Genomic DNA, 27,991 nt, shown 5'->3' on the forward strand with positions numbered 1-27,991 from the left:
CCAATTAGCCAATTGGATAAAAAACTCCTACCAGGCCCCTCGGGCAACCAAGGCAACCAACCGAAGTCCATAGCAAGGTCAAAGCGAACACCCTAAGGGAAAACCTAAAGGGAGGGTGGGCGGGAGATCCGACGAGGAGCAGCAGCGAAAAGGGGCGAGCTGGAGGCTGCCGTGCTTATTTGAAGGAGGTAACCCCGCCCACAACCTGGCCCTATTGGCCAGCCAGGGCCCTACTGGCAGCAGGATAGGCTGAGCAGGGGGCCGAACACGCCCCCCTGCTCGATGCGTAGAGCGGGTCCCGCCCGCAAATTCCCCCCTCCCTGAAGAGGAGGGATCTTGCCTGGATAAGGTCAAAGGCCCACCTAGTCCAGCACCCTGCTTGTGGCAGCGGCAAGGCAGATGCAGCTGGGTAGGCTGCAAAGGAGGCATGGGGGATACTGCTGTTTGTTCCCCAGTGCCTGGTATTCAGAGATAGAGTGCCTCTGAACATGGAGGTTTTCACGCTCCATGAATTTGCTCAAAAATACATCTAAATGAGTCTCAGGGTGGGATCCCTTTAAATCACATTTGAGAAACATTCTTTCCTCCAGGGAATTTTGGGCACTGTAGTTCACCCCTCACAGAGTCCCAGTTCCCAGCAGCCCTTAGCAAATTGCAATGCCCAGAATTCTTTGCACTGAATGTACACAGCCGACGCCTGCCATCCTTCTGGAGAGTTCATGGCACCAGTAAAGGTAAAGGTAAAGGGACCCCTGACCGTTAGGTCTAGTCACGGATGACTCTGGGGTTGCGGCGCTCATCTTGCGTTATAGGCCTGGGAGCCGGCGTGCAGCTTCCAGGTCATGTGGCCAGCATGACAAAGCCGCTTCTGGCGAACCAGAGCACCACACAGAAACGCTGTTTACCTTCCCGCTATAGCGGTACGTATTTATCTACTTGCACTTTGACGTGCTTTCAAACTGCTAGGTGGGCAGGAGCTGGGACCGAGCAACGGGAGCTCACCCCGTCGCAGGGATTCGAACCGCCAACCTTCTGATCGGCAAGCCCTAGGCTCTGTGGTCTAACCCACAGCGCCACCCGTGTCCCCATGGCAACAGTAGTCCTGGCCAAAGGGCCGACTCTGCCACAAGGCAAAGTGAGGCGATCGCCTCGGATGGCAGACATGGACAACAGCGCCTTGGCTGTTCCTTCTAAGCTCTGGGGCCATCCCCCCCCCTCTCTCTCCAAGGACAGAGTTATTTACGGTACAAGGGCTGTCAGTGCTGTGGAAAATGCTGTCCGATTCCCAGTACTGAGGTAAGACTCAACAGTCAATCCACTTGGCTTCTGTGCAAGGAATAACGAGGGGTGTCGCCTTGTACTGTGCCTCAGGCAGCAAAATGTCTTGGGCCAGCCTTGCATGGCCAATGCAAACACACGCATGCAAGCACAAAGCTTTCTCTCTTTCATTGTGATTCCTGCTTTGCAGGGCGTTGGGCTAGATGACCAATGGGGTCCCTTCCAACTCTACCATTCTATGATTCCCTGACCCTCGCAGGCATGCCATCACATGCACACATCCCATCTAAAATGTATAAGGTCTTTATGTATTTTGAAGGGTGGGGCTTCACGGTCCAGCTTCAGATAGTTATGTAAAAGTTTTCATCCTTGAGCCTTGCATTGGCTGCAAACGTAGCCAATGACTGGGGAGCATGTGGGTGTTGCAAATCCCCCAGTTTCCTGGATGTCGTGCTTAAAAACCCAGCGCCTGGGATGGGGAAAGGCAACAGCTGAGAGAAACCAAACTCCGAAGAGTCCCGATGGCTTCCACTACGTTTCTGACTCTGCCTTCTGGCAAGAAGATGCCTCAGCTTGGCCTGGGGACCTGGCTGGTAAGCAAAAAGGAGGCCTTGCTCATTTTAATTTTTGTTCCTCTCTCACTGTCAGGAAACCGGGTGGGAAGCCGAGAGCCAGACCTCCTCAAAACTTTCTCCCAATTTAGGGATGGCTATGGGATTCACTTGAGAGAAATGCGCCTTTCCCCAGTCAGTGGCAGTTTGTTTTGTTTATTTAGAAAGGCATTTACACACCACTATCCAGAAAAGGTATCGGAGCCATTTACAACAATTGAATGTTAAACCACACAATCAAAACTACCAGTAAATTTTAAAAAGTTTAAATCGGAAACCGGTGAGCTGTTATGGAAAGATGGGTTCTTAATTGCCTGCATAGGCCTGGTGGAATAGTGAAGTTTTCAGCAGCCACTTAAAAGTTGGTACAGAAGGCACCTGCTGAATCTCTTGTGGCAGAGAGTTCCACAGCACTAGGCCAATGAGACTAAAGGCTCGGCTCCTTGCTGTTGTAAAATGCACCTCACCAACGAGGAATGGCCAGTGATGCTCCTGCAGATGATCTCAGTGACTGAGCTGGGATTTGAGGGTTCAGAGGGTTTCTGAGGTACTCTGGACCTAAATTGTTAGGGGCTTTGTAGATTAATACAAGGACCTTGAACTTGGCTTGGCAGTAGATGGGGAGCCAGTGCAAATGCTTGGGGGGGGGGATTAGGAATGGAAAGAGGGCTCTTGTGCTCTTTCCCCGCTTGTGGGTTTCCTACAGTCATCTGTGAGAATAGGATGCTGGACTCAGTGGGCCACTAATCCAGCAGCCACCATCTTCTTACTTATTATTAATTTATTTACTGCATTTATATTTCTCCCTTTTTCTCTGCTCTGCCGAGCTCGAGGTGGGAGAGCGTGGTTCACCCTCTCCTCATTTTACCCCCACGGCAATCCTGCAAGGTAGGTTAGGCTGAGAGGCAGTCACTGCCCCCCAAGGTCACCCAGTGAGCTTCATGGCCGAGTGGGGATTCGAACCCAGGTCTCTCTCAGATTCTAATCCAACACTCTAACCATTACACCACACTGACTCTCAAGTTCTTACCTGTAGCTGTGATCTTTTGTGGGTGGTGAAGGGATGAGCTGGCTGCGAGGGAAACTGTTTTTCTGTTAAGAATTTTAATATTTCTTGTAAACTACTTGGAAACTTTACTATAATCAAGTGGTATATAATTTTTTTAATGATTTTTAAAATCTTGCAGGCCAGAAGTTAGCCATCCCTGATCTAAACTTTGGAGGGAGGGGAGAGACTTTTGAGTTTAGCAAATAAGACAGAGGTTTTACTCCTTTCTAAATGCTACTACAAGATTCAATAGAGGCCACTAGCTTAGATAGCTTTGGGTAAGGAAAATAAAACCTTTCCCCAAATTAATGAAGGATTGGTGGAGCTTCCATGTTCAGGGACAGTCTACCTTTGAATACTTGCTGCTGGGAGGAAAGGAGAAAGGAAGTTTGCTGCCTTCATGCATTTTTATAGGGTAGGGTGGGGGCACGGGAGATGAGTTTATGGAACCAAGGGGGCAGTGGCCCCCAAAAGTTTGGGAACCAGTGGTCTGAAGCTTAATCCTACGCACCCCCAATCTCCAAAGTGGGGGTCAGTGGTAGCTGGTCATCCTATCTCTAATGCCCAAAGCATGATTTGCTGGTGAGCACAGCTTAGCCGTTCCCATGCTAATGACGCTCATTTTGAGCTCTTGATAACAGGTGACAAAGAACTTTCTTTAACCTAAAGAACAAAATGCTTTGTGGTTTTTAATGAAAACAGTGCAGGGGAGGCCATTGCAAAGCAAAGCGAATCAGCTTTGGGAGATGGCTTATGAGCACGCCCCTCTTTTCAATTCTGGGGTGTAGGAGCACCCCCTTCCTCAATCGGATGCCCTCTGCCTGTTTGGGGGGACTAAAACACCCCTCCAGATGGGTCTGTTGGAAGCTTGGGCTGCAATTGTAACCACCGTTATAATTATCCACTCCATATCCTTCTGTTAGGATTTCATAGTAGATTCTGTTCCACCTTAAACAGGAACAGGCTTGGAAGAGGATGTTGAATGTGTCACATCATGATGTATACTTCCGTTTGTTGTGCTATTGTAATGTTACTTGCCTTTGCTTTGCTGATGAAGAAAGACACGTTTGGTCTATCTTCTGAGATGCTTTAGAATAAACGCTTGTAAATATGCAAGAACTTCTCTCTGAGTCTCCTCTTCTTCTTGCTGCTGCTGCAAACCACGCTAACGCTGGATGAACTCTGCAGATAACGTGTCCAGACTCTGAGAGCCTGGTTCGTGTTACAGTTGGCTATTGGAGGGAGAAGAAGACACCCGGCAGATGCTTACCGGGGGTGGTGGTGGCTTGGTGGCCCTGGTCTTCGGTGTGTGTGCTAACACCTTCTCCCCAGGCTGGGACTCAAAGTGACTTGCCCAAATTAAAATGACACAGATAAAAGAGAAAACAAAGCTTAAAACTTATAGAAGACGATTGTTGAAAAGTAACCAAGCTCTAAAACGAACTATTAAAATGCAGATGTGAAAAACAGTATACAGCACATCTGGGTGGGGAGTGCCAGGTTGGGGAAAACTGCTCTGGAGGGGGAACTTGCATTCGGGGCAAGTTGGCAACTTTCGCCAGCCCCATCTTGCCCCGCAGCAGCTCTCCCTGTCCAGAAGACTTTGGCAGGTGGGAAGAGTCCGTTGGCTGGACGGAAAGAGGAAATAAGAAACATTTCGCTCTGGAAATCTTATCCTATCCTGGGCAGCCTGGAAGCGCCTTGGGGCAAGGCAGGGAAAGGAGAGGAACCAGCGCTTGGCCACCTTCCTTGTCCGACAGAAAGGCCCCTACTTCGCCCCAGGCGACCAAGCCCCAGCTGAGCTCCGGAACATCCACCCTCTCTCTGTCTCCCATCTTTTGGGGGAAGGCAGAGCCAAGCACATCAACACCCCTGTCAGCTGGCGGTGACCCCAGCAAATATTACCGTGATTCATATAATTGTAAAGTTGGAAAGAATCTCAGGGGTCAGCTGGTCAAGCAGCTCAGAATGCAGTTAGAACCAAGGCTGTTCCAAGACTCCAACAATCCTGTGGGGGAGGCCAATGTTATTGTCCCCATAACTATTCTTTACGCTTTAAATCGGGCATCCCCAAACTGTGGCCCTCCAGATGTTTTGGCCTACAACTCCCATGATCCCTAGCTAACAGAACCAGTGGGCGGGGGAGATGGGAATTGTAGTCCAAAACATCTGGAGGGCCACAGTTTGGGGATGCCTGCTTTAAATCCACCTTTCCTCCAAGGGAACAAAAGGCAGGTTCTCTCCCAGGCTTTCCTGACGACAACAACCCTGCAGGGTAGAAGGGGGGCAGGCACCCCACCTCCAATATTGAAGATAGCACATGCCCACCCTGGCTGGCAGATACTGGTCCTCTTATTTGCCATGAAACTGCTCACTGAAGTTGGCATGGCCCGATCTAAGATGCTTTGTGGCACCGGGCGGGGGGGGGGGGGTGGGGAACGGGATGGGACGGGCATCTCTTTCAGGCCTAGGCTGCTAGTTTTTATAGTGGAGGGTGTCAGATATACACCATAAAAATAATTTCAGGGCAGGCTGTATCATTAAACTGTATAAAATCAGCAAGAATAACTTTAAGAAATCTATAGGACACAACATAAAATAAAGAAGACCATTCCTCCTCCCTTGGGCATCCTGTGATAACTAGGCCAGTGATGGGCAACCTTTTGAGCTTGGTGTGTCAAAATTCGCCCAAAAACCAAACATAACTCAGGTGGTGTGTCACTTCGAGAAAAAAACCATAATTTCACGATATTTATAGTTTAAATAACAAAAATGTATAATTGTAATATATAACTGTATTTAATCAACCAAAAACTAATTATTTAACCAAACCAAACCAAAAACCCCTTATTTATCACAAAATGCCCAGAGTTGTTGAGCTTTTTGGGGGGAGCTGCTGACCCAAGTTTGGAGGTTTTTTTGGGTGTGTGTGCAAAAGTTACTTTGCTTTTTTGGGGGGGAGTGCCCCAAAGCTGCTGCGCTTTTTGGGGGGGAAAGAGAAGAGAAATAAATGACGAATAATACCTTCGCTGGAACTAACACGCAGCACCAACATAGTCTGCCAAAGCGCCAACAAAACCAGCACATAACGGGTTAAAAATGAACGCTGTTACACCCAATCATAGTCTGCCAAAGCACCAGAAAAAACAGCACAGAAAGGATTAAAAACCAAACTCTGGCTACCAGCAACAACAACAACAACAACAAAAGGATCTGGTTTTTAACAGCGGAGACAAGCTGTAGCGTGAGGAGGAGCAGGAGAACAAATGGGGAGGGGACAACAACAACAACAACAGCAGTGTGAATAGGCCAATGGGGCGCGTGCCAGCAGTGAGGGCTCTGCGTGTCACATCTGACATGCATGTCATAGGTTCGCCATCACTGAACTAGGCCATTCTTAATTCAAGAAGAAACTCTGGCAGAAGAGGGGATGTTTTAGTCTGGGTTCTTCAGTAGGTAGGCTCCCTGCCCCCCCCCCCGGCAGCCCAGCATAATTCACGCCAGTCGCCAGCCAGTCTTCTCCCCTCCTTGCCAGAATACCAATTTCCTTTGTTTACACAAACACAAAATTTCTTCCAGTTGGCGTAAACCTTGCTCCAGGCAGGACTTCTTTCAGGACAAAAAAACAAACCCACTCACGTTCTGACTTTGAGAACAGCATAACGCAAAGCATACTGTCTTGCCCGCTTGGCAAATTGAGGTCAGGCTCGCTGTGACATCCGAAGAAGAGAGAAAGAGGGTCTTCCTAGCAAAGGCATCAAAGAATGACAGCAGCTTTGGGGCAGTTTTTGGTGGGCAGGCTTAGGGTAACGGGATGGGCGTGATGTGGGTTGAACTACAGTTGACTCTATGCCATCAGTTCCATAATGAAGATAGGCAGCATAGAAATTAACATAAATGAAATAAATACGTAAAAGGATTATGGTGGGGGTGGGGGAAGGGACCATTTTCAAGCAGAGGGTCAGATTGCCTGAATGGAATATGGATGGACAGGGTCACATCCAAAAGTGGTTGGTGCCACTTTTGAACAGTGGTTTATTCAATGCTTTTAACTTTAATCTACTGCAAAGTTACAGAGCTGGTAAATTCTAATCTGTTTAAGCACTTTATTGTTTCCAAAAAAAATGCAAAATGCAAAAGGAGAATGAATTATACAAAATTTACAATGGAGAGGAAAAAGCCAGATGTATAGAGTTTGCAAACATGTGTTCCAAAAGGCAATAAACAATATCTATTTCGCAGTACAGTCATACCTCGGTTTAAGTACGCTTTGGTTTGAGTACTTTCAGTTTTAGTACTCCGCGGACCCGTCTGGAACGGATTAATCCACTTTCCATTACTTTCAATGGGAAAGTTCGCTTCAGGTTAAGTACGCTTCAGGTTAAGTACGGACTTCCGGAACCAATTGTGTACTTAAACTGAGGTACCACTGTAGATCTATACACATTTGTGGCATTAATTTGTTTTTTAAAAGTATGTTCTAAAGTGGTTTCTTATGCACATTAAGGATACATATTTGGAATCCGATTGTGGTTACTATATTGACGGGTCTTTTTCTTATGTTTGTACATCTAAATAAATAGTAAAGGTAAAGGGACCCCTGACCATTAGGTCCAGTCGTGACCGACTCTGGGGTTGCGTGCTCATCTCGCATTATTGGCCGAGGTGTATAGCTTCCAGGTCATGTGGCCAGCATGACAAAGCCGCTTCTGGAAAACCAGAGCAGCACACAGAAACGCCGTTTACCTTCCCGCTGTAGCAGTTCCTATTTATCTACTTGCATTTTGATGTGCTTTTGAACTGCTAGGTTGGCAGGAGCTGGGACCAAGCAACGGGAGCTCACCCCGTCACAGGGATTCGAACCGCTGACCTTCTGACCAGCAAGCCCTAGGCTCAGTGGTTTAACCCACAGCGCCACCTGGGTCCCTTGTAATAGTAGCAATTAAATAGTAGCAATATATTATAGGGTGTTTTTTAAAAAAACAAACAAACAACCTTTTACAAATATTTTTACCCATGGTGCTCAAAGTATCAACGAGTCTCTTGTGTGCTCTCTGCATAATCAAGTGAATGTTCTTGATGCAGGGTAGAATGTGGCAAAGTGCCTCTTGCAAAATCATATTTTACATTCTAGTCAATGAGTATTAACACAATATACGTGGGAAATGCAAAACAGGTGTATGTTTAGGTATGTCTAGCCTGGAGAAGAAAAGACGGAGAGGTGCTATGATGGTCATCCCCTAATACGGTTATCTAAATGGCTGTCACCTGGAAGATGGAGCAAGCTTGTTTTCTGCTTTTCCAAAGGGTAGGACCTGAACCAATGGAGATTCTGACTAAACTTTTGTTGTTGTTTAGTCGTTGAGTCGTGTCCGACTCTTTGTGACCCCATGGACCAGAGCACGCCAGGCACTCCTGTCTTGCACTGCCTCCCGCAGTTTGGTCAAACTCATGTTCGTAGCTTCGAGAACACTGTCCAACCATCTCGTCCTCTGTCGTCCCCTTCTCCTAGTGCCCTCAATCTTTCCCAACACCAGGGTCTTTTCCAGGGAGTCTTCTCTTCTCATGAGGTGGCCAAAGTATTGGAGCCTCAGCTTCACGGTAAGAGCTATTTGATAGTTGAGAGGACTCCCTCAGAAGGTGGTGGGCTTTTCATTGGAGGTTTTTAAATAGAGACTGGATGGCCCTCTGTCAGGGATTTTAAAAGCTGTGTTTTCCTGTATTGCAATGGGTTGGACTAGATGCCCATTGGGTTCCCTTCCAGCTCTACAATTCTATGTTTTAAATACACATGTTGGAGTTGAGTATCATTTAAATTGGTGGGACTGACTTCTGAGCAACATGCAATAGGATCAGGTTGTCATTTTCCAAAGCGCTAGTTCTTACAGAAAGGCAGAGGAGTCCTTTCTTCTTAAACCCTGTAAAAGTTCTAATCTACACGGCTCTTGAATTCATTTTACAAATACAGGAAATTCCCAAACAGTCCATTTGGACTTTTAAAGAACTTATTATGGGCAGCAAAACTTTTCTCTTTGCAGCCACGGGGCCTGCCTTAGTGTTGTGCATTTCACAGAAAACTGTGCATTTGTTCTTGTCCTCCCACACGAAAGGCTTCCACTGGCTCCGTTCCACAATTCAGAATTAAGATGCCGTTCGCTTGACTGACACAGGTTTTGAGTTGTATTTCCTGAGGCCAAGCCCAAAATTAAGTAAGCCCAGATGGAAGGCTTGGAAGCTTCAGTTCCCTCCTCCGCCGTCCCCTGCTGCATAACCGATTTAATCTTGGCTGAGATGCAAAGAGGGGGGGGGACTTCTTCACGCAGCACAGAGTTAAATTATGGCACTCGCTCCCCCAGGAGGCAGTGATGGCCACCATCTTGGATGGCTTTAAAAGAGGATTGGACAAATTCATGGAGGAGAAGGCTATCGATGGCTACTAGCCAGGATGGCTGCAATCTACCTTCACAGTCAGAGGCAGCAATGCTTCTGAATCCCAGATGCTGGAAAGCACAGAAGGGGAGAGGGCTCTCGTGGTCAGATCCTGCTTGCAGGTTTCCCATTGGAGCATCCAGTTGGCCCCTGTGAGAACAGGATGCTGGACTAGATGGGCCTGATCCAGCAGGTTCTTCTGATGTTCTTATATGTGTGCAGCAAGTGAAGCCAGCTGCAGTCATGCAAGGCTGGATTCTGCAAACTGGGAAACCTTGCTATACCTCCAGTCCTCATGAGAGGACTCCAACTGCCCACCCGCTGCAGAATAGGAAACGATTGGTTGCGCCATCTCAACAGAAAGGGAGCCATATCTGTCAGAGTGCCCATTAAGTAGGACACAATCTAAGCCAGGCTTTCTCAAACTTGGCCCTCCAGATGTTTTTTTGGCCTACAACTCCCATGATCCCTAGCTAGCAGGACCAGTGGTCAGGGATGATGGGAATTGTAGTCTCAAAACATCTGGAGGGCCGAGTTTCAGGAAGCCTGATAAGCAATGCACTGTGTGATTCCTTGAAGTATCCCAGGGGTACAAATTCTTATGACACATGGTGTGGCTTCTGGTAAGAATAGGACAAGATTCTCTCTCCTCTCTCTCTTTCTCTCATTGCTTATTTCACATCATTATCATCATCTTCTTTTGTTCATGAGATAAATATAAATATAAATTTGAAGGCCGTTTGGAGTCTTATTCACTTTTAGCCAGTACTGTAGAGCTGATTGCCATACAGTACTTTAGATTCTACTTCCTGTAGTCCAGCTTCCAATCGTAAGGCTGCATTAGGAACGCATTTGGGCGTTAGGAATATAGATCTTAAAAAACCTGATTGGATTTTCTCATATGCATCCAATTTAGAGGTTATCATAAATGGGGCGCCATACAGTAGTTGGGCTAGTGGTATTGTTAAATCAAATTACCCAGTCACTTGCAGTCTCCCTCACAGGGTTGTGGGGGGGGGGAGAGTCTAATGCACAGCACTTTGTAAATGATGTACAGCCCTTGCAACTTGCTTGCATTTGACTTGCACAATTGCAGCTTCACAAACTTGGCAGGTCGGAGAGATTAAGACCTCTTTCCACTGTGGGCTTTCCTGCTGCAGTGAGAGCTTTTAATCTCTCAGGCTTGCTTACTGGGCTCTGGGAGCTTCCCAAAGCCCGCGAAGCAAGGCAAAGAGCTTAAAACCTTGCCGCTTTGCGCCGGGGTGGGTGGGACAAGGCCTGCTGCTTGGTGCACTGGCTACACAAAAGTAGGCTTGGTCAAAAGTAGGGGCAGTTCTGGGGTTGTTCTAGCTACACTGAATTTCAACTTTATGCACAATCTCAGAACCTAACCCCTACACAAGCCATGAGTTGACTGTCTCTCTCTAGGATGGAGAACCCTAGCAGTCAGAATGAGGTGGGCTGGGATGGAGAATGAGGTGGGCTGGGATCTGCCATGGCTAGTTCTTGCAAGTCGCTTCCTCAGCTGTTCCTCCGGGGTGAAGGCCCCATTCTTGCTCAAACCATTTGGCTTAAATCTGCACCTCAAATTCCTGGCGCAGGTTGTCCGTTATTTCAATTTCCACCCAGACTAATGTTCGGACAATAGTTGAAGCGCAAATGAAGGACAGCCTCCCAGCCTGGCTGTTTACAGAAGGAGGCTTCTGCCGTGTCACACAAGGCCCCCCGACCACCTTGCCAGCCCCGAGGCTGCATTGAACGGTCGGCATCTGTGCCTCCGACACGGAGCCAGCCTGCCCGACCTCTCGCTCAATGCTTCCTTGTTCTGCAAAGCTGGCAGCCATCTCCACTGGGCGTTATCTTGCCGAGATCACAGCCGCACGCAAAGGCATGTGACGACTGTTCTGCCAGCTTAATCCCATCCACACCCTGCAAGCTAAGTGGAGTGTTGAGCCAGCTGTGAAACTTATTGAGAGAAAGCCACCTGAGGGCACATCTGCACAAGTGACTTACACTGGCCTAACCCTTCCTCTCCCCCGGGGAGCAGGGAGTTCTGAGAGAGAGGCATGGAAGGAATGTCCTCTACCTCTACGAGAGAACCTTTGGCAGAAGCCAGCTCTCTAAGATCATATCCAGATGACCTGTTTCTTGAGCTTTCGTCCTCATTTGTTTGCACAAAGTCTTTGAGGAGGATATAGAATCATCAAATTGTAGAGTTGGGAGGGAGCCAAAGGGCCATCTTGTCCCAATTCTGTCCATTGCTTATTGAGCAACAACAGAGGTTATGCAACAGGCATCATCAACACAGTGCCCGGGGACACCGGTGTGCCAAGTAGCATGTTGCATGGTGCTCACAGAAGCCTCTTAGTATATATCTCCTCAAAAATCCACCATGCACAAGAGGTCATTTCCTGCTCAGATCCTGTTTGCACGGCCTCAGCCAATCCTACATGATGTCCCCTTAGCCATGCCTTCCTTTCACTGGTTGCCAGGATTGGCACTTCCCACAAGTGTGGCAGTTGATGTAGGTTCCTTCCAACCCATTGAGGAAGAAGGCTGCACTAGGTAGAGCATGCCCACACAGAGATGTGGTCCTCCTGTCTCTCTTTTCCACGTGGCAGCCATTTCGTGCTGTGCCATACCTCCAGGGCAGCCATTTTGTGACTGACGCCTACAGCACTTTCTCCAAGCTTTTGGTGGGGTGTCGTGCCCCCATTACAATGTCACATCAAGTAACCACTATTGTACACTTTTCTTGTCACTTGAAACCATTGGTTCAAGTCCTACCTTCCAGAGCCAGGAGAAAACAAGCTTCTTCCATGTAACAGCCCTTTATATATTTGAAGATGGCTATTATACCTCCTCTTTCTGGAGTTCTCAAAAGCTTTCATACACTATTTTGTGTTGTTTTGATTGGCCTAATTAAGCCTATTGGCCTAATAATGGGTTGGGGTTGTATTATTTATTCATTTTTATTATTTTTATTTTATTAATTCCATTTATTTACCACTGTTTCCTCCAAGGAGCTTAACGTGATCTACCTGGTTCTCCCCTTCTTCACAACAGCCCTGTGAAGTAGGATAGACTGAGAGGCAGTGACTGGCCTCCAAGGATACCCAGTGAGCTTCATGGCGGAGTGGGGATTCGAACCCTGGCCACCCAGGGCCCTAGCCTGGTGCTCTAACCACTACACCACATTGGCTTTCATTTGAACTCTTGCCTCTTTCTTTCTTGTGAGGCAGGACAACTGAGCCTGGGTGATGAGACCAGAAAAGGTGCAAAGCAAGGGAGCCTGGCTGTGGCAGGAGGTTGTGTGTATGTTTTTTCGGAGGCCCAGAGCATCTTCCTGTGCCTCACCTTGCCCAGAGCGCTGGGGTTGCCTGAGGAACTCGGCCACAAGGCAAATAAAGCCAGTGGTTTCAAAAGGAGCTCCTTTCTTCTCTGTTCAAATAGGCAGAGCTCAAATTCTGATCCAGCCCTTGTTGACGTGAAATGGAAAAGGGCCAGTTCAAGATAATGGGTTGTGCTATCAAGTTCTTGCTTAGCAAGAAAAATAAATAGTACCCAGCCCTCGTGTACACCCCTCTCAACGGGTGGACAGGTGTTTTGGTGTCCAGTTAATTCATCCAGGTCTGACTTTTGCTTCTTCCGGTTCTCCCCCCCCCCACAGACCATGGGTTGTTCCCCTAAATCTGGCCACAAAAGGGCTGTTTACCTGCAGTGTTTACCCCTCCCCAGTTTAGATGTGCATTTACGCTGCTCGGGATGTCAGATCATGCCCCCACAGAGCACCTGACTGCTTAAGCCAGGCATCCCCAAACTGCAGCCCTCCAGATGTTTTGGCCTACAACTCCCATGATCCCTAGCTAACAGGACCAGTGGTCAGGGAAGATGGGAATTGTAGTCCAAAACATCTGGAGGGCCGAGGTTTGGGGGTGCCTGGCTTAAGTCTTTAACAGGATCCTTTAGCTGAGATCTGGGCATTGCAAGGGGTTGGACTGGGTAACCCTGCAAGTCTCTTCCAGCCCTACAATTCTGTGATTCTAGGCCAACAAGTGACTGCTTTTGTGTCTGCTGCAGATCAAGTCAGATCAAAGACGGTTTTGCTCTAGATATGGAAAGGTTTAAGTCTGTTTCATAATTTCCTAGAAGATCAACCAGATTGTTTCAGAATTAATGTTGCTGGCCAGTGCGCACGTGTTTTTAACCTGGCACAGGGCTTCCCAAGCTGTGGTCCAGGCAGCACCAGCTGTCCATGAGCTTAATTCAGGTGGTCATAGGGACTCTGTGGATTTGTGGTTGAAGACAATAGGCAGCATATCCATCACGCTAAATATTCATGTTGATTTTTAATACTTGAAGTCTTCTTGTCTCAGACTACTTGAAACCTGCTCAGTGGTCTTGGCGGACCACTCTGCTTTTTCAGTCTTTTCCAGCAAATGTTCTGTGCTGTGCTAGATTAGTCATAGCATCATGGAATCCTAAAACTGGGTAGGACCCCCAAGGGTCATCTAGTCCAACCCCCTGCAATGCAGAAATCACAGCTAAGGAGGAATCTCTGACAGATGGTCAACCAACCACTGTTAAAAAACCTCCGGTGAAAGAGAGCCTGAGATGCCAAACGATTTCTAATCATTTTTTTGCTGCTTTTATTCTATATTGCACTTAAACCCTGACTTCCTCTCTCACGTCCAGGCATCAGCTCTGCTTTCCACGTGTCTTTGTGAAAGGTAGGTCTTGAGGGTATGATATCTGCATTTCCAAGGGTCAGACAAATGTCTTCTCTTCCTGTCAGTCTCCTCCAGGTATTGTCCAGGGGGCCATTGAAGTGGCGATAAAAAATGGCTACCGGCATATCGACTGCGCCTACTTTTACGACAACGAGGGGGCCATCGGGGAAGGTCTCGAGAAAGTGCTGAAGGAAGGGGTAGTGAAGAGAGATGACCTTTTCATTGTCAGTAAGGTGAGTTGCTGCTGCTGCTGCTGCTGCCAAGAAGCTATGAAGATATGAATACAAGTCCCTGGGGGAGGCTGGGTCTGAAATAAGCTTTGAAAGCAAAATCCAAAAATCTGAAGTTTCTAGTTCAGTGCTTCAAGTTCAAATTTCAGGGACCGGATTTCCAAATTTGCATCTTGGTTATATAATATAATCAGGGACCCAGGTGGCGCTGTGGGTTAAACCACAGAGTCTAGGGCTTGCTGATCAGAAGGTCGGCGGTTCGAATCCCCGCGACGGGGTGAGCTCCCGTTGCTCGGTCCCAGCTCCTGCCCACCTAGCAGTTCGAAAGCAAATCAAAGTGCAAGTAGATAAATAGGGACCGCTCCGGTGGGAAGGTAAAAACAGCGTTTCCGTGCACTGCTTCACCAGAAGCAGCTTTGTCATGCTGGCCACATGACCCGGAAGCTGTCTGCGGACAAACGCCGGCTCCCTTGGCCTATAGAGCGAGATGAGCACCGCAACCCCAGAGTCGGACACGACTGGACCTGATGGTCAGGGGCCCCTTTACCTATATAATATTATAATAATAATAATTAATAATTTATTATTTATACCCCGCCCATCTGGCTGGGTTTCCCCAGCCACTCTGGGTGCCTTCCAACAAAATATTAAAATACAATTACGAAATACAAACATTAAAAGCTTCCCTAAACAGGGCTGCCTTCAGATGGTTCCGTTTCCCATCATTTGGTAGATACAAAGGCAATGAAGTTTACCTTGTTTATCACTCCTCATCATAGCTGCCAAGTTTTCCCTTTTCTCGCGAGGAAGCCTATTCAGCATAAGGGAAAATCCCTTTTAAAAAGGGATAACTTGGCCGCTATGCTCCTCATTTGTCTCGTGTTTTTCCAGAGAAGATCCCACCATTGTATTAAAGCCTTTGAAAAAAGCCTTTTAAAAAAAAAAGATTACAGCAATATGTAAATAAAATTTCCAATTATTTTGAATTCGTGCAAACTTTTAGACATGCACAAATTCTGGTTGGGGAGACTGCCTGTGTCCTGTGGTGCTGCGAGGAACAACAACAGCAAGAAGGGCTGCTGTCCTCAGGCCTTCCATTGGGGTGCCTGATTTATATAGGGAATGGGCTGCTGTCCTAGAAGGGGGGGGGCTCTCACCTGATCCAGCCACAATGCACTTCTGTTGTTCTAAAATGCATGTCTCCTCAGATTCACTTGAATGTTCTTCCTTTGGCAGCTGTGGAATAGCTACCATGCTCCTGAAGATGTGAAGCCAGCTTGCCTGGAAACCCTGAAGCTGCTGCGCCTGGATTGCCTGGATCTGTACCTAATGCACTCTCCCATGGGCATTCAGGTGAAATGGAAGTCCCCTTGGTTGCCCTGAGCTGCTCATTCTTCCAGCTGTTTCCCCAGAAAGGTCTCTCTGGAAATGCCCTGCTCTATCTAATCTGGAAGCCCCCACCTGATAGCCCTTGATTGTGCCGAGTTGGTGGTGGGGAGATACACTTTGCGGCTACGCAGGAGTCAGGGAAATGCATAATAATAATAATTAATATATTATTTATACCCCACCCATCTGGCTGGGTTTCTCCAGCCACTTTGGGCGGCTTCCAACATAATATTAAAATATAATAGTCTGTTAAACATTAAAAGCTTCCCTAAACAGGGCTGCCTTCAGATGTCTTCTAAGAGTCTGGTAGTTGTTTTTCTCTTTGACATCTGGTGGAAGGGCGTTCCACAGGGTGGGTGCCACTACCAAGAAGGCCCTCTGCCTGGTTCTCTGTAACTTGGCTTCCTGCAACGAGGGAACCGCCAGAAGGGGGGTGGAGACGCTCCTTCAGGTATACTGGACCGAGGCCGTTTAGGGCTTTAAAGGTCAGCACCAACACTTTGAACTGTGCTCGGAAACATACTGGGAGCCAATGTAGGTCTTTCAAGACCGGTGTTATGTGGTCTCGGCGGCAGCTCCCAGTCACCAGTCTAGCTGCCACATTCTGGATCATTAGTTGTAGTTTCCAGGTCACCTTCAAAGGTAGCTCCACATAGAGCGCATTGCAGTAGTCCAAGCATTGCAGTACTCTTCATCTGTTCAGGGGCATTTATGTCTATTTGAGTTTCAGTAGCACCAAGACTTGCAACTCAGAATAAAGGCTGCCTTTGGTCTGCTGGCAGGTTCAGTGTGGGAAGTTTGGATATTCACAGGTGGGGCTCACCTGAAGCAATGGAGCAATAGGTAGGCAGATCTGCCCCATGGAGAGTGATCCATGGGGCAGCTCCTCAGCACAAGCCTTGCAGAAATGAACAGGACCCATGCAAGAGGCCAGCAGTCATGTCCTGTTCATTTCAGTACGGCTCATGGTAGAGCAGAGCTTTCCAAACTGTGTCGCCACACGTGTTGGTGCTGCTCCTGAGGCTGGAAAGGGGTTTAACCTCTGGCTTGCTTGTAAAACTGAAAATTACCATGTCGCTGAATGATGCAAAACTGAATGATGCATGTCTAAAAAGCGTGTCACCAACATGAAAAATTGGAAAGCTCTGTGCTAGAGGAATAATCTGTGTCTCAGGTTCAGCAGGAGGGAAACCGGCGCCACCTGGTGGCAGTGATCTGTTTCTGTACTGCATTTTGCAAAAATGCACATTGGTCAGTTCACAATCTATTTGATTATTGATCTATAAAATTTATATACAGTGGTACCTCGGTTTATGAACACAATTGGTTCCGGAAGTCTGTTCATAAACTGAAGCGTTCATAAACTGAAGCGAACTTTCCCATTGAAAGTAATGGAAAGTGGATTAATCCGTTCCAGACGGGTCCGCGGAGTACTCAACCTGAAGCGTACTTAACCCTAAGCATGAGTGTAATTGGTTCCGGAAGTCTGTTCATAAACTGAAGTGAACTTTCCCATTGAAAGTAATGGAAAGTGAATTAATCCGTTCCAGATGGGTCCACGGCGTTCGTAAACCGAAAATTCGTAAACCGAGGTGTTCATAAACCGAGGTTCCACTGTACTGACCTTCATCCAAAGATCTCAGGGAGGTTCGCAAAATAAAAACCACAAAATACTTAATAAAAACAAGAGCAAGGAAAACCCATAACACCCCCCCTCCCACAAACACATTTAAAAGCACATAGAATGTCCTTTTAAATAACTAGCGGGGGCTGTGGGTGGCGATGGCAGGCTGAAGCGTGGGAGCATTTGGGAGGTGGGGTGCCCTGGGAAGGCAGGCCAACAGGCAGGCAGACCGACCGACAGAGGAGGAGGGGGGAGGGGAGGAGCAGAGCAGCCCCCCCCAATGGCTGTGGAGAAAGTCACTGGCGGGGTGCAAAATTTCAAAAGAAAAATGAATGAAGAATACGGTAATTAAAAAAAAGCAGTGCACCCTCCCCCTCAGACAGAACATCTCCCAAAGTTCATGTGGGCGGATTGGGGAGCAGATTTTCATGGTGCCCAGTTGCTAGGGCACCCTCATGGGCTTTAGAAAGATACCCGCTGCTGACCAGTCCTTTGTCCTGCTCTGTGCCATGCTCAAAGCTCATGGAGCACCGCGACTGCCACTTGGGTAGACTGCCAAGCTGTTGCCCTTTCGTCCCAGCCTATCGGCAGGTGGTGCCAAGGAGCGCCACCCCACCCCATGCCGCTCTCCCCCCTTGCCAGCTGGTGCTGTTGGTCTCTGGGGTGCTGCAGAGGTGAGTGGGGGGTTGCTGGGGCAGAGGTCTCAAGGGGTTCAATCTCTGCACATAGAAGATAAGATAAGAAGTCCGCGTGGTAGAGTCTTTCATTGACTTTATTCAGTACTGGACTGGTGAACTCAGGGAGTGCTCACAGTCCATGGGTCAGGGAGCACAATAGTACTTTCCTTGCCCTGGGCCCTGGCAACCCACACTATGCCACTGGCACCAATACATCTCCTTGCCAAGGGTGCAAAGGAGCTTAGGTACACCTGCTCTGGGGGGGTGGGGACAAGGCAGGTGTGAACAGCCATGCCTTGATGGCTAGCAGAGCCTCTCTCCCCCTCATGCTCTCCTTCTCCTTTGTGTAGAACGTCAAGGGTGATACCTTGCCCCAGAAGGATGGGAAGGTTCTGCAGACTGATGTCGATTACGTGGACACGTGGAAGGTAAGCGACAACCACTGTGCCTTTTGCCACAAGTTGCCTGCTGGGTCAGAGTCCTGCTGATAGAGACACCACCAAGGAAAGGGGGTCCTGACTTAGGAGTGAACTTACTTCCGGGTAGTCATGGCTAGGCTTACACTGTTGGTCATGTTCCTGTCCTAGGGACTTGTTCACACACAGAATCATAGTAAGCAACCAACATAGGCGGCTTCTTAGAAAGTATACCTTGGATCCCTGGTGGAGGGAGAGTACAATGCTGCGAGGGCAGCTCATCTTTCTAGAGTCTTTCCCCCCTGTCTTTGGAGGGTTGTGACTTCTGACCCTTTCTGACCAGTAAGACGCTGAGTTCGTTGGTCACGTCCTGCACCTCTCCCATAGGCCTCCTCCTAAGCACCATTTTTGCAGAGACTGGCAGGAGATAAGTGACAGACTAGCCTAGAGAAATGGCGAGGCCAGGTTGGGCCTTTCTTCACAGCCCACGCCACCTCAAAACACACAGGGCTACCGCTTCACACCTTTGTCTACCAGCCATTGTGTGTAGAGAAAACACAACCGGATCTTCTTCCCTCCCATGTCCCTGTTGCCTCTAGAGTGACCTTTGCCAACCTGGTGCCCTGCAGATGTTTTGGACTACAACTCCCATCATCCTTAGCCAGGGACCAGCTGCTCTTAAACTTTTGGACTTGTCCCTTTTCTTGCAGGCTATGGAGAAGCTGGTGGACGAAGGCCTGGTGAAGTGTATTGGGGTGGCCAACTTCAACCAGTGCCAGTTGGAGCGGCTGCTCTCCATCGCAAGGATTAAGCCAGATGTTCTCCAGGTATTGTTCTCCTTCTTCCATTTGGAAGGGTCAGAATTGCATCTAAGAGGAGGGAGGCCATGTTAGACAGCCTTGGCCATGGGTTCAAATTCCCACTTGCTTGAGGATGCACCTGGTGGCCTTAGAAGCTCACGTTATGATCTCCCAGCATTTGTTTCCTGACTTTATTGTTATGTGCCACCCCAATCTCCAAGCAGTGAGAGACTCCAGGGGTTCCACATGCGTAGCCTGGGCTTGGTTTCCTAGTGGTGTGTTTAGGATGTATGGTGTAATTTGCACATACAGTGGTACCTCGGGTTACAAACGTTTCAGGTTACAAACGCCGCTAACCAAGAAATAGTACCTCAGGTAAAGAACTATGCTTCAGGATGAGAACAGAAATCGTGCTCTGGCGACGCGGCAGCAGCAGGAGGCCTCATTAGCTAAAGTGGTGCTTCAGGTTAAGAACAGTTTCAGGTTAAGAACGGACCTCCGGAACGAATTAAGTTCTTAACCAGAGGTACCACTGTATATACAACCTGAGCATAAGATGGAGGGGCTCACAGCATCAGCACCCCAACAGATCTTGCTTCTCCATTAGTCATAGCTTTGGATTCAGCACAGAGCAAAATATCAAAATAAAAACTTAGTTGGTCTTTAAGGTGCTACTGAAGGAATTTTTTTATTTTGCTTCGACTCAGACCAATACGGCTACCTACCTGTAACTAGAACCTCTGGCTACTGTTCTCTTACCTAGCAGCTAGTGAGCAGGTGGAGGAAAGGCCCACCATCACTTCTTGTAGTTCTTGCAACCTAGCCCATTCTTTTGGGATGCTGATAAGGACACTTATGTGGCCAGCTAAGGTCATTGTCTTGCAAAAAAGCTTTCCTGGTAAGTCCAGCAACCTCTTCTGTTAGATTCTGACCCTCACTACGTATAGGACCCCAGTAATGGGAAGGGACTAAGGGTATTATCCTGGCTGACTCCCCAAACCCACGACATCATACAGAGATGGACTTTGGTCTTTCAAATTTCAGTGGTGCCCTGTGGAAGGGCAAAATTCGGTGCCCCCCTTTGCCTTTCATTCTGCTCAAGTCACTACCATCACAGGTGTAGCACCCTGTGGCGCCCCCTAGGTTTGGCCTCCAGTATGGGGGGAAGATGTTGCGCTGCCTCGTATAAGTGCAGAAGAAGACGTCTCCAGGTGCTTGCTGGTCCAGCAACCTATCCGAATGCCAGCAGGTGGCTTTGGGTAGCTCACAAAGCTGTAGTGTAACTGGAGGAGGTGGAGAGATGCTTTGGGGGCAGCTACCCCAGGGGTGAAGAATGGGCACCAAAAGCCATGCAATATTTTGGCCAATTTCCTATAATTTCAAGAGGAAAGTACGTAAATATTTTCTTTTTGGCCTGGAAGCATTCTTCCAAGAGGACAGATGAGAAGCCCAACGCCTTGAGGTGGAAGCAATGAGTCTCTCCATTTTGGTTTGTCTCCGTTTGTCATTTTCCCTCTCTTAAACGTAGGTTGCCACATTTCCACATGGTGCATGTTTAGAAGCCCTACGGCTCCAGCACACAGAAAGCTGTGTTGCTGTTACAGTAACCAGAGTGTGAGAGAGAGAGAGCTGAGCTGGAAGCAGGTTGGAAGAGGGAGAAACAGAAACCTCATTAAAACTCAGCAGCATTGCAGCACACACATCTCCTAAGACACACATTTTTGTAAGCAATTCTGCCTAATAACACACATTGCTGCAGAGCTTCTTTCCCTTTCTTTCTTGCACACTTTCCCTAGACACATGCATTTTGGAACACATTCTTAGGTTGCGGAGCCGCATTGCCAAATCAGGAGTATAAATTTTGAAGAACAGATGCATTTTGCAGAGGCTTCCAGGCATTTGGGGCTGTGTTTTCCCTAATGAAACATAATCAATTTCCTTGTCAATGACTCTCTAGGCCAGGGGTCAGCAAACTTTTTCAGCAGCGGGCCAGTCCACTGCCCCTCAGACCTTGGGGGGGGGGCGGACTATATATATATATGTATATATATATATATATATTGGGGGGGGGATAAATGAATTCCTATGCGCCACAAATAACCCAGAGAAGCATTTAAAATAAAAGCACACATTCTACTCATGTAAAAACACGCTGATTCCCGCACCGACCGCAGGCTGGATTTAGAAGGCGATTGGCCTATCCACCATGCTCTAGGCTCTCTCTCTTTCCTCCACAGGTGGAGAGCCATGTATACCAGACCCAGCGCGCACTGATTGCTTTCACCAAGTCCAAAAAGATGGCCCTCACAGGATACAGCCCCTTGACATCCCCCAAGCGTCCCTTGTAAGATACTGTCTTCTGTGCCTTAAGGGCCCTCTGTTCTGCTCTGCACAACTTATGCATCTCCAATAGTTCCTCTGACAGGCAATACCAGGTGGGGGCGGTGGGATGGCTAGCCTGCAAAGAAGGGCCCCTGCGGGTGGCTTGTGGACTTGGCATCTGTCCTGATTTCCCCGCACACAGCCTAGGGCAGATAATAGATTATATCCAGTCTCTATTGAGCATTCATTCTGTTTTCTTTGGGTTGGCTATTTATATGACAATAAGCATCCTGCATCTATCCCAGTCCCTCTTTCCATGTGTCACTCCACACTTTCCCACCCCCCATCACGTTCCAAACCTCCCCCAGCAAACAAACTCCCCTCTTTTAAAGTGGATTGGTTGTGCTAGGGCAACAGAACCTTCCAACTCACTTCAATGGTGCACACACACACACACACACACACCCCTACAGTTTGGGGATGTGCTTGAATCCCTCATGAAAAATAGTGAGAGTGTGGAGGCACCCTGAGTTACGTCAGGACACAGTTCTCCAGTGGAGCTTCATTCCTATAAACCAGGTGGAGTGGAGGTGTCTTCAAGGCATCCTGGCTTGCACTGAGCTGTTGGGAGTGAAGGAAGTGTCCCCCAACCTGGTCAGCTCTTGCATGTAAAAGGTACAAAACCAGAATCACTGGAGCAGTCAGCTCACCAAAGGTGTTGCGACTTGATTTACCGAGTTAAAAAGCAGGTGATTAATCAGTTGATTAGATTCAAATGTGTGTTCATATCTTGAGGAAAGGGAAGAGGATTTGTAATTTGATAAACAAAAACAACCATCTGTTAGACCCCCTAATAACCTCATTCTCTCTTTAATTCATTGCTACAAACATTCAACCCAAGCAAAGTAGATTGAAAACCAGCCCTATCAATTAAGATATTTTCCCTCTCTCAAACCCCTTCCCCACTCCAGATTAATTGGCTAAAGCTTTGATTGCCTAATCCACATGCTGATGGCCCCGGGCTCCTTGGGAAGGGAGGCATATACCCACTTAAAAAACTAATTGATTAAAAATGCAAAAGCCTTAGTTTGAAAGGCTCTTTTCCCTCTAGCCCTCCAGGTCCTCTGGATCCTAAAAATGGCATGGAGGACCCCGTGGTGAAGGAGATTGCTAAGAAGCATGGGAAAACCCCAGCTCAGGTAAAGTGTTCAAGGTGTGCAGGTGTGTGTGGAGGTGTGTGCAAATGGTACCTGTTCAAACAGAAAACCTTTCATTATTTTTTTTGCTTATGACTGCGTGTGTCAGGAGTTACGACCCAAGACCAGAGGTGGGTGGGGAATACAGAGAGCAAGGTACCAGTTTCGAAAGTGTTGTACTGTATTAGTTTTGCTTGTCAAATAATTCCCAATCATGCAACACAGACACTCAAGCGCTGCACAGATTGTTTCTCTAACTAGCCAGCCAGCCTAGTAGCCCAGACAGATGGGTGGAGGGGAGGGCACTGGAGAGCAGCTCAAAATGTCTGTGTCTCTAAAGTGCTTACCATTTTCCTGCCCTTAGTTGTTCAGTCCAAGTCTTTCTCTGTTGACGAAGGCCAAAGTTGCATGGCAGGCAAGCTGACACTGTGAATGCAGGGATCTTTGGTCTTATCAGGATGCTGTTGCTCTTTGTGGAAGAAAGACCACTGCCCTGACTAGGCAATTTCAACCAGTCCTTGCCTTGACAAGCTGTAACTTCCAAGGAAAGGAGATCGCCTCTTGGTTTCCCAAAGTCAAAGCCCTGCTTATTTGTGATGGTGGTTCAAATTGCTGAAAGCTATTGTCGGCTGAGTTAACATCCAGTCAGACAGTTTCTCCTTCGTTCAGCATGTGACTGATTACATTTAAAAGAGTCATATGATAGGGATAAGGGAAGCAAAAGTGTCGTGAATACATGAGTCCACAAGGTTTATTGAAAAAAAAATCTGTTCTTTATCATGGTTGTTATTGCATGTACAGTTTTTCTTGAGCTACTTCTAGGGCTTCACATGAGTTAGAAAGAACAATGAAAAAATCCAATAAAGGATTTTTAAAAACATAACAAAATACCTTAAAGTTTTAGAATGCCTCTTCCTGAATGATCTCCTAATAAACAGCTTCAGGATGTTGGTCAGGCTCTGACTTTGGTGGATCTCTAGAAGGCCCCTTCCTAAGCCACCTCTCTTTGTGCCTTTGTTCTCTGAAGTCAGTGCAGTGGCAAGGAACGGCCTTTGTTGTTGGTCTAAGGATTGGGGAGGGACCATAGACTCAGATATACAGCTGCAAATAAAACAGTTTAAGTGTGTTTTAAGTGCAATATACAATGTGACACTGGGTGGCAAGCCTTAGGGAAAATTCAATGTATTTTTAAAAACACTTTTTAAAAAAGCATTTTCAGAACATTTTTATATGTGTGTGGATTTTACCCTTAACTGCATGAAGAAGCTCCCATGTTCAGCCCCTGACACTTCCAGTTAAAAGATCTGATAGCAAAACTGGGAAAGACCTTGGAGAACTCTGTGCGCAAAGCAGATGATATTGGGCTACAACATCATCTCATCTGATCCTGTGTATAGAACAGCTCCGAATATTCACAAGGATGTACCAGGGCACAGAAGCTGTGGCACTAAGATAGGAAGGGGGTGGTAGATTCTTGCATGGAAGCTGAATTGACTGGCACTGCATAGCTGCTACTTGCTGTATCTCGGGGATAGTAAGAATCTCTTCCAGGTGACCAGGTGGGGGAAGCTTTTTCCACAACTGACAAAGGAAGATAAGCAAAGCTGTATCTCTGCAGGGTTCCAGGCAGAGGTATCTCTCAGCCGTACCCAGAGGCCAGGGATTGTACCTGCAGAGAGAGAAGCTGCTTCTATTCATGCATCACTAACAACATCCACAGACGTATCCTGGCAGGCTATACTATTATTATTACCAATAATATTTATTTATTACCACCTTCCTTTTTCTGTTTAAAAATACACACATTAAGTGCTTACAGCAAGGGCACTGTAGAAATATTTGCAAGGCCTTTGTGGGCAGCTGGTTCAAGGCAAACTGGGTTGGTGGTCCTGGCTCTTGAAAGAGGCAGATGTCCAAGTTTGTGTTGATGAATGTTGCCAGTTCCCTGACACAGCAAGTACATGGGAGAGTCCAAATGATGACCAGTCTCTACTTATCGCCAATGTCTCCACAGATTCTGATCCGCTTCAACATTCAGAGAGGCATAGCCACTATTCCAAAAAGCCAAACACCTGCTCACATCATCGAGAATTCAAAGGTAAAGTAGATGTCAAGCTCTTTCTGCTAACACCTTTATACGCTTCAAGATGCTGCAGACTGGAGGCTTAAAGGACCGAAGTTTAGGATGCTACTTGAAGTATGAATAGTGTGATCTTGCTATTAAGAGGCAAGTAAGCCCATAGATGGGACCCAGGTGGCGCTGTGGGTTAAACCACTGAGCCTAGGGCTTGCTGATCAGAAGGTCGGCGGTTCGAATCCCTGTGACAGGGTGAGCTCCCGTTGCTCAGTCCCAGCTCCTGCCGAAAGCACGTCAAAATGCAAGTAGATAAATAGGGACCGTCACAGCGGGAAGGTAAACGGCGTTTCCGTGTGCTGCTCTGGTTTGCCAGAAGTAGGCTTTGTCATGCTGGCCACATGACCTGGAAGCTATACGCCGGCTCCCTCGGCCAATAATGCGAGATGAGCGCGCAACCCCAGAGTCGGTCACGACTGGACCTAATGGTCAGGGGTCCCTTTATCCATAGATATCAAAACTCTTCTTTTGAAAAAGTGTACTTGATTATTTAAATATTTGTTCCTTTGGACTCTTAAGCACTGAGAGTATACCACATATTTTAAATTCGCATGAAAATAAATATAAAAATATAGCATTAAGGTAGATCTTCAAATGCACATCACCATATTCAACTATCTTGTTTCCCAAGCAGACAAACTGGAAATTAATGGACATGACTAAGTTGGGTTCATTAATTTCAGTGGAAATTACTTAGTTGGTTATCACCCAAAAAGACCAGTATCACAGTTAAACAATATCAACTTAAAATGGCCAATTTTTTTACAAAAGGGGGGGAGGGGTTTCGCCTATGTAACCTCAGCCAAATGGAAGGCCAAACACTGAGTTTTCAATGAGTTTTAGAGCATGGGTTGTGAAAGTCTATAACCCCACATAATTTGCCTCCCTCTGACATTGGTGTCAAAAGGTACCGGTAGTTGGGGTGGTGGAGAAAGCTGTTAAAAAAAAGAAAAACCGATTAATATCTTTGCTACCAACTTGAAAGTAAGGGGGTTTAAAGTTTCTGTCTTGGATATCGGGCCTCAGGTCCTTTGGGATTTTCTCCTTTTCAAAGACTGCACCTACCTACCTGCACAGTGCCAAGCCAAGTAATTCCAAGCAAAAGTCATTGCTTCTGTTCTTTTATAGGTTTTTGATTTCCGAATGACTGATGAAGAAATGAAAAAGCTGGAATCGCTGCACTGTGGGGCACGAGCTGTGGCCTGGGACATCTTAGGGTGAGTCTGTGCGCTGAAAACGTCAGACACTTTAGGGTGTGCAACACGTAATTATTTTATTGCCTTATATCTCACCTTTTTCTTAAAGATGCTCCAAGTGGTGCATGTGGTCGGTCCCCCCATTTAATTCCCACAACAACCCTGTGAGGTAGGTTAGGCTGAGAGGCAGTGACTGGCACATGCTCACTTATGGCCGAGTGGGGATTTGAACCATGGTCTCCCAGGTCCTAGTCCAACGCTCTAACCACTACACCACACTGACTTCCCAGTCTTCTCTTCTCATGAGGTGGCCAAAGTATTGGAGCCTCAGCTTCAGGATCTGTCCTTCCAGTGAGCACTCAGGGCTGATTTCCTTCAGAATGGATAGGTTTGATCTTCTTGCAGTCCATGGGACTCTCAAGAGTCTCCTCCAGCACCATAATTCAAAAGCATCAATTCTTCGGCGATCAGCCTTCTTTATGGTCCAGCTCTCAGTGAGAGAGTGCCAAAAAGAGTACAACCAAGGTGCCTGCCTGATATCAATAGGCAGGGAGTTCCAGTGTAGATGCTGCCACACTTTACTTTAGCATCTTCACGCGGACATGAGGCTTTGTAAGCATGGTTTCCATTTGGAAACAGTGTTCAAAGCAAAGCTTTTAGGTAGAAGATGGTGCCGTGCTGTCAGTGATTTAAGGAGTGTTGCTTTTCCTTGCAGGATGGGGACCCACAAGTTCTACCCTTTTACCAAGGATGAGTGATTCTGCAAGCAACAGCGCTCACCCCTCCCAGGCTTCAAGGCATGGAAATAATGGATATAGCTTTTGCATTTTGTATCTAACCAAAGCGAGTTAATTCTGCTCTCCCAAGGCTGACTGCTCCTTGTCCTTCCTGTGTCTCATGGGACATAAGTGAAATGAGCACTACTGGTTTGTCTGCAGTGAGGTCCGGTGGAAGGGGTGGTGGTGGTTCAGCTGTGCATCTGCTTTTGCTGGATGTGACCCTGCCCCACAGGCAGAGGAAGGGGTGTGTGGGAGGTGCGGTCTGCCCCAGGTGTCACCCCTAAGGGGTGTGTGACTCCCCCCCGGGGGACACTCGCTGCGTGCGACTCCCCCCCCCCGAAGGCTAGCCCCACCCCCAAGTGCACAGCTAGCTCCGCCTCTGCTCTGCCCCACTGCAACTGCCCCACAAGTTGGAGTTTAAAAGCTTGACTTTATATGCACGCTCAGCTTTCTACATCGCACCTGCAGTTTGAAAAGATTCTGTGTGCTTGGGATGAGGGAGAATGTTGTGTGTTCCATTTCCCCCCTCTGAAAGTTCACAGAATGAATAAAAAGATTCTACCATAATACGATTACGTGTGTCTCATGACTTATTTGCAACTTCACTTTATTTCTGATTTGTAATTAATACTGAATTATTTGTAGAGTTTAGAGCAGGGGTCAGCAAACTTTTCCAGCAGGGGGCCGGTCCACTGTCCCTCAGACCTTGTGGGGGGCTGGACTATATTTTGAAGAAAAAAATGAACAAATTCCTATGCCCCACAAATAACCCATGGTTGCATTTTAAATAAAAGGCATTACAGTATCAGCATTCAGGACTGACTTCCATATAGCGGAAGCTGCAGCCACAAGCACAAACGGCAAGGCATAGGAGCAGAACTGTTACCTTGGTATTTCACACATCCAACAGGGCTTGGACCATTTATGCAGCCAAGAGAAGGACCAATGCTGAGCTGGGGAAAGGGGTTGTGGTCATATGTTCATTTAAATCGTGTAAATGGCAGGGTTCAAGGTGCCTGTTCAACAGCAAGCTTGAAACCATGCTCTTTTCTGCACTGCGCTGGGACAAGCAATCCTTTGTGAGGAAGTAATGAAGAAGGAGAATTGCAGACTTTGCTTCTCCCCAGTCCTT

At 47.4% G+C, this 27,991-nt stretch overlaps 1 protein-coding gene across 2 annotated transcripts; it reads left to right on the forward strand.

Annotated features, from left to right (window-relative positions):
* The first annotated feature begins 1,707 nt into the window (after positions 1 to 1,707).
* LOC118087459 (aldo-keto reductase 1B) lies at positions 1,708 to 27,428 on the forward strand. Of its 2 annotated transcripts, none has more exons than XM_035120114.3 (10): positions 1,708 to 1,871; positions 14,162 to 14,329; positions 15,563 to 15,679; positions 18,367 to 18,444; positions 19,143 to 19,259; positions 21,470 to 21,576; positions 22,666 to 22,753; positions 24,765 to 24,848; positions 26,013 to 26,101; positions 26,796 to 27,428. In XM_035120114.3, the coding sequence occupies exons 1-10, from the start codon at positions 1,800 to 1,802 to the stop codon at positions 26,836 to 26,838; spliced, it is 963 nt and encodes a 320-aa protein (XP_034976005.2). In that variant the 5' UTR covers positions 1,708 to 1,799; the 3' UTR covers positions 26,839 to 27,428. The 2 variants fall into 2 exon arrangements, with proteins under 2 accessions (XP_034976005.2, XP_088526987.1); XM_088670861.1 differs by lacking the exon at positions 1,708 to 1,871 and adding an exon at positions 6,615 to 6,728.
* Positions 27,429 to 27,991: the final 563 nt, after the last annotated feature.

Source organism: Zootoca vivipara, chromosome 6 (assembly GCF_965207765.1).
Source record: "Zootoca vivipara chromosome 6, rZooViv2.hap1.1, whole genome shotgun sequence".
NCBI classification, from domain to species: Eukaryota; Metazoa; Chordata; class Lepidosauria; order Squamata; family Lacertidae; genus Zootoca; species Zootoca vivipara.

Bases quoted from the DNA above. Each gene is read 5' to 3' on its own strand.
- LOC118087459 (XM_035120114.3), top strand. From the start codon at position 1,800: ATGGCTTCCACTACGTTTCTGACTCTGCCTTCTGGCAAGAAGATGCCT. The intron at 18,445-19,142 runs GTAAGCGACAAC...CTTTTCTTGCAG, and splicing joins ATTACGTGGACACGTGGAAG to GCTATGGAGAAGCTGGTGGA. The intron at 24,849-26,012 runs GTAAAGTAGATG...GTTCTTTTATAG, and splicing joins ACATCATCGAGAATTCAAAG to GTTTTTGATTTCCGAATGAC.